At 34.2% G+C, this 4,443-nt stretch overlaps 1 protein-coding gene across 1 annotated transcript in view; it reads left to right on the top strand.

Annotated features, from left to right (window-relative positions):
- LOC105456371 (neurotrimin-like) overlaps positions 1-4,443 on the top strand; it is a 163,642-nt gene that overhangs the window by 155,582 nt on the left and 3,617 nt on the right. Inside the window, exon 8 of the mRNA XM_011700339.1 lies at positions 1,908-2,009. Coding sequence (XP_011698641.1) covers positions 1,908-2,009 — 102 coding nt within the window. The remainder of the gene's footprint in view (positions 1-1,907; positions 2,010-4,443) is intronic.

Genomic DNA, 4,443 nt, shown 5'->3' with positions numbered 1-4,443 from the left:
TAGCTATAAAGTAACTATAAAAATATTGCTGTTCATAATTTTTTACTATTCAATTATAGTCATAAATACAAAATATTTTTCTCTCAGTGTAAGTTATTTCTTATTTGCTAGATACGTATCTAAGAAAATATTCTTTGAAAAATATCATTTGTTGCATAATTTATAGTTTCAAGCAATATGGATATTCCCTGATAATCTGATAAAGTTGATCTTGCAAACTTACCTTATTCGTTTTTCGGAAGATCCGGGACACGTTGTATCAGTTTGTAAGACCAGAAAGTATGTTATTCATATAGGAAAGCCACAGATCTCTCGTCTGTTTTCGCAATCAGATTGTAACTAAATCCCTTAATGTCTTATTTTTTTACAGACGCAATATTGACTTCTGCCAAATATTAGTATATATCATTGATGCATAAATTAATATTCGGTATAATATTGAAACTATGTAGCGCACGCGTATCACAAAAAACGAATAATGATTTTCCAAATATCTCGCTTCTACAGTATTAACAGTACTGACATGATAACCATGTACTCAGGTTCTTGGTGCCTTCCGTTTTCCCCACTCCAATCACGGAGAAAAATAATTTGCTAGCACAGCAAATTTTATGCTGTCATATAGCAAATTATTTCAGTTATTATATGGACAGCAAAGAGATTTGTTAGGTATACTAATTGCTATTTGCTAAATATGATTTTGCTAAAACTACAAATGATTTTGTTGTAAAAACAAATAACTTTTAGTTCAATCATCAAAGCTTTTTGCTGCATTAACGATATATTTTGTTACATGAGCTAAGTACATTTGCAGTACTTAAAAGATGGTTTTGTTCAATAAACAATTTATTTGACTACATGAGCGAATCAAATTTGCTTTGAAACAAGATATGTTTGCTGAATCAATCTCTCAATCGCTTTCTTATATTAATATTTCTCAATGCAATCTTAATACAATTTCATCAATGTCCTATTCTGTGTAATAAATATTTTCAGGATTTCAATACATATTACCATATTTTATTATATCATTAATACTGTCCCTTTTATTCCATTCTTTGTGGTTTTTTTATTTACGAGAAATAAAACTTCTCCGTATCCATCTAGTGGCGGTGTTGTAAATTGCTTGCAATTAAAATTAGTTGTGTCAACTAAACTTGGTATCTACCATTATAAATATACAGTAGCAATGACCATTTCGCTATAACAGCAAAATTATTTTTCTACGTGCAATAATGATTTTGCTCCAATAGCAAAAGTATTTGCTAACAATACATTATTTTGCTTTAGCAGCAAATTAACGTGATTCTAAGAACAAATATACTCAGCAAATTTGATTTTATTTTAGTAACGAAACAAATTCTGCTCTAATAACGAATAATTTGGAAAATTAGTTATGTCAACTAAATTTCGTCGCTGCCATTACGAATATGTAGTAGCAGTTACAGTTTTGCTACAATAGCAAAATTATTTTTCTTCGTAATTGATTTTATCAAATAAATATTTGATAAAAGCCCTTCCGCCTTGGCTTTTATACATTAGGCCTTCTTTTTTATAACTTTTATAATAATAAGCTTTTGTTTTAGCTTTTTATTAATTGTGAAATATATTTTATTTTATAAATATAACCGCGGCGTAGACGTCACCTAAAATCGGTTCGACACGAAACGTGTTAATCCAGACCAATGTCCATGTTCAATATTGTAACATAAGACATTTTAAATACGTCTTACAATTAAATTGTCTTATGTCTCAGTTTTGGATATAATGTTGTCTGGGTTAAACAATTCCTGCATTCCTGCGCGTGCCACTTACTTAGTACATATTAAAATAATCGCTTTAGTCGTACTTTATTTTATTAGCCTCGCGATTATGCGAATAACTAACAAGAAAAATATTGTTTTCAGTGGAGAATATCCAGTGGTCGCGACAAAAGCCCGTGCCCAGTCTAGAGCCGAGCTCTAATGAAATAACCGACGCATCTTTGTCGACCGTCGTGAGAAGCGAAGGTACGCTCGCTTTCCATTATTCTCTTAAAGCTTTCTTTCTTTCGCTGTTACCGGCGTAGATTTTCGCATTAAACGTGGTTGAAACCTCAAGAAAATATGAGATACTTTAAATAGAAACGCATTATATACCGACGTAAAGTCGTCTAATTCTATTTTTAATTGCGTTGAAGATTTCCAAATAAAAGAAATACTTTTGCTTGTATCACTTTAATTCAAAATTAAAATTTTAACACTATAAAATATTAAGAATATCAGCTGTGTGAAGATGCCCCCCCCCCTCATTACTCAAAATTAAAAAACGACCATTACCACCCGATTGATGGTCGTAGTATTTTAGAGTCCATTCTCGATGATTGATATTCAAAGTTATAAATAATAATATGAAAGAAAAAACATATGCGCGTGAAGTTCATTCTCTCTTTTCTACATTGAAAGGTGAAAGGTTCAAGTTTAACTTCACGTGCGTATGTCTTTTTTTTTATATTCTTCTTCATATCCGGTCTCCCGAACGTAGGCAATCTCTTCTGCATATATTTGTAGATATATGGGATCTACAATTTTAACGCTGGTTTCGAACGGCCAATTAGAAGAGGTTTTCTTAGCAGAGATACTCTCTGTGGTTTGCTCTGTTTGCCTTCCGAGAAGTGGCGATCGTTTCCGAATCGATTAAAATCAATTTCAGTTATATTGTTCGGGGGGGGGGGGGTTTGAATCTGGATCTTTAGCACAGAAAGCTGCCGCGTAGCTCCTCACGCCACGATCGCCACGAGAGATTTTTTCATATTATTATTTGACTATCAATCATCGAGAATTGATCAAATATTACCATTACAACCATCAATCGAATGGTAATGGTCGTTTTTAAATTTTCAGTAGTGAGGTGGAGAGGCCAACTTCGTACAGCTAAAAATATCTTTGTTGAATGTAATTGTATTAGCTTCTTATCGTCTTAGCCTCCCCACAAATAAGCATCCCCACAAATTGACGTAAACGTTTTATAGTTAACAAAAAATAAATGTTAAAAAACCAGTTTTATTGAAAAACAATATTTTTATAATAATTTGAATATTAATCTTTTATTATCACCTTTTCCAAGAAAATGCAATAAACTGAGAGTGCTTTACTTATAGTCAAGTCTATAGTGTTATATTAATATACATATACATATATATGCATATATATGTATAATTAATTTGGATATCTACGCGAAATAATTAAGAATTTCAACGTTTGTGTGAAAAATCGCGTCGTACAAAATGAAACTCGAAGATTATGATTTCGTTAACATGCATTCGCGTTGTGGGCGAGAGTGAAAAGTTTGTTTGTCCCTTCGTCATTTTAATACGGCGAACATTATAAGTGACAATCCCCACTCTCTGCATCGCCCATCGTTACAATTACGCGCGCCGGCGACAGTATTGCGGTGTTGTCGAAACAAGTTTGAATATTCAAAGCTGGCGCAACTGTGCAAACCTCGCACGGAACTTTTAGAGGAAACAAAAATCAGATCAGTCGACTGCGCGATGAAGGTAAGGTTTGACAACTGCACTGGGAATTCAATAAAAACCTCCGGCGCGACTCCCGCGAGATCTGTACTTTTTGTAATTTCTGATGACTGTAGCTCTCCGTTATTCGTTAACTATGGTTAAGGCGATTCTGGAAGGTCGGAAAAATTTGCACGAGGTTGATAAAACAGACACTTCGGTGTCAATAGTTTCTTTAAATGAACTTCTTATAATATCTTTTGTCTTACTCAAACACGTGTAATGTCCTTATCTAATTTATTGAAGTGTCATCCCAAGCAGGGGGTCCAAGCTGACACTCATAAACCGCATCCTTAAAAGCTTTCCCCCGGATTTGTAGATGGCGTTACCAGATACACTAATGTGGGGTGCGTGATTAACGAGTTGTCGGTGATTGTGTAATAAAACAATAATCTTTATTGTATGCTTGTGTACAGTAGAAGTAATATCACACGAGGTAATCACTCGAGCAGAATAACCAATAATAAAGACTGTCGACTAGCAGAACTAACAACTTAAATCTAGTGACTATATAATACCAACCGCGAACTACCGGAGCGCTGTAGTTGCCACACTAATGTGGCAACTACAGCGCTCCTGTAGCTCGCGGTTGGTATTATATAGTCACTAGATTTAAGTTGTTAGTTCTGCTAGTCGACAGTCATTAATCATTATTCGTTATTCTTCTCAAGTGATTACCTCGTGTGATATTACTTCTACTGTACACAAAGGTTATAATAAAGATTATCGTATTACAACACAATCACTGACAACTCGTTAATCACGCACCCCACAAGTGGTGACCCCGACGTGGGAATTCATTAAGATCCGAGCACGAGTTCCAATAACCTTTAATCGCAAATATTTCGGCATGCCAAAAATCGAACATTCGCCGGCCAAGACGAACACGG

The sequence above is a fragment of the Wasmannia auropunctata genome, unplaced genomic scaffold (genome assembly GCF_000956235.1).
Source record: "Wasmannia auropunctata unplaced genomic scaffold, wasmannia.A_1.0 LD335709.1, whole genome shotgun sequence".
Classification (NCBI taxonomy): Eukaryota; Metazoa; Arthropoda; class Insecta; order Hymenoptera; family Formicidae; genus Wasmannia; species Wasmannia auropunctata.
Note: the sequence above shows the minus strand (reverse complement) of the source record. Positions and strands in the feature narration are given on the sequence as shown.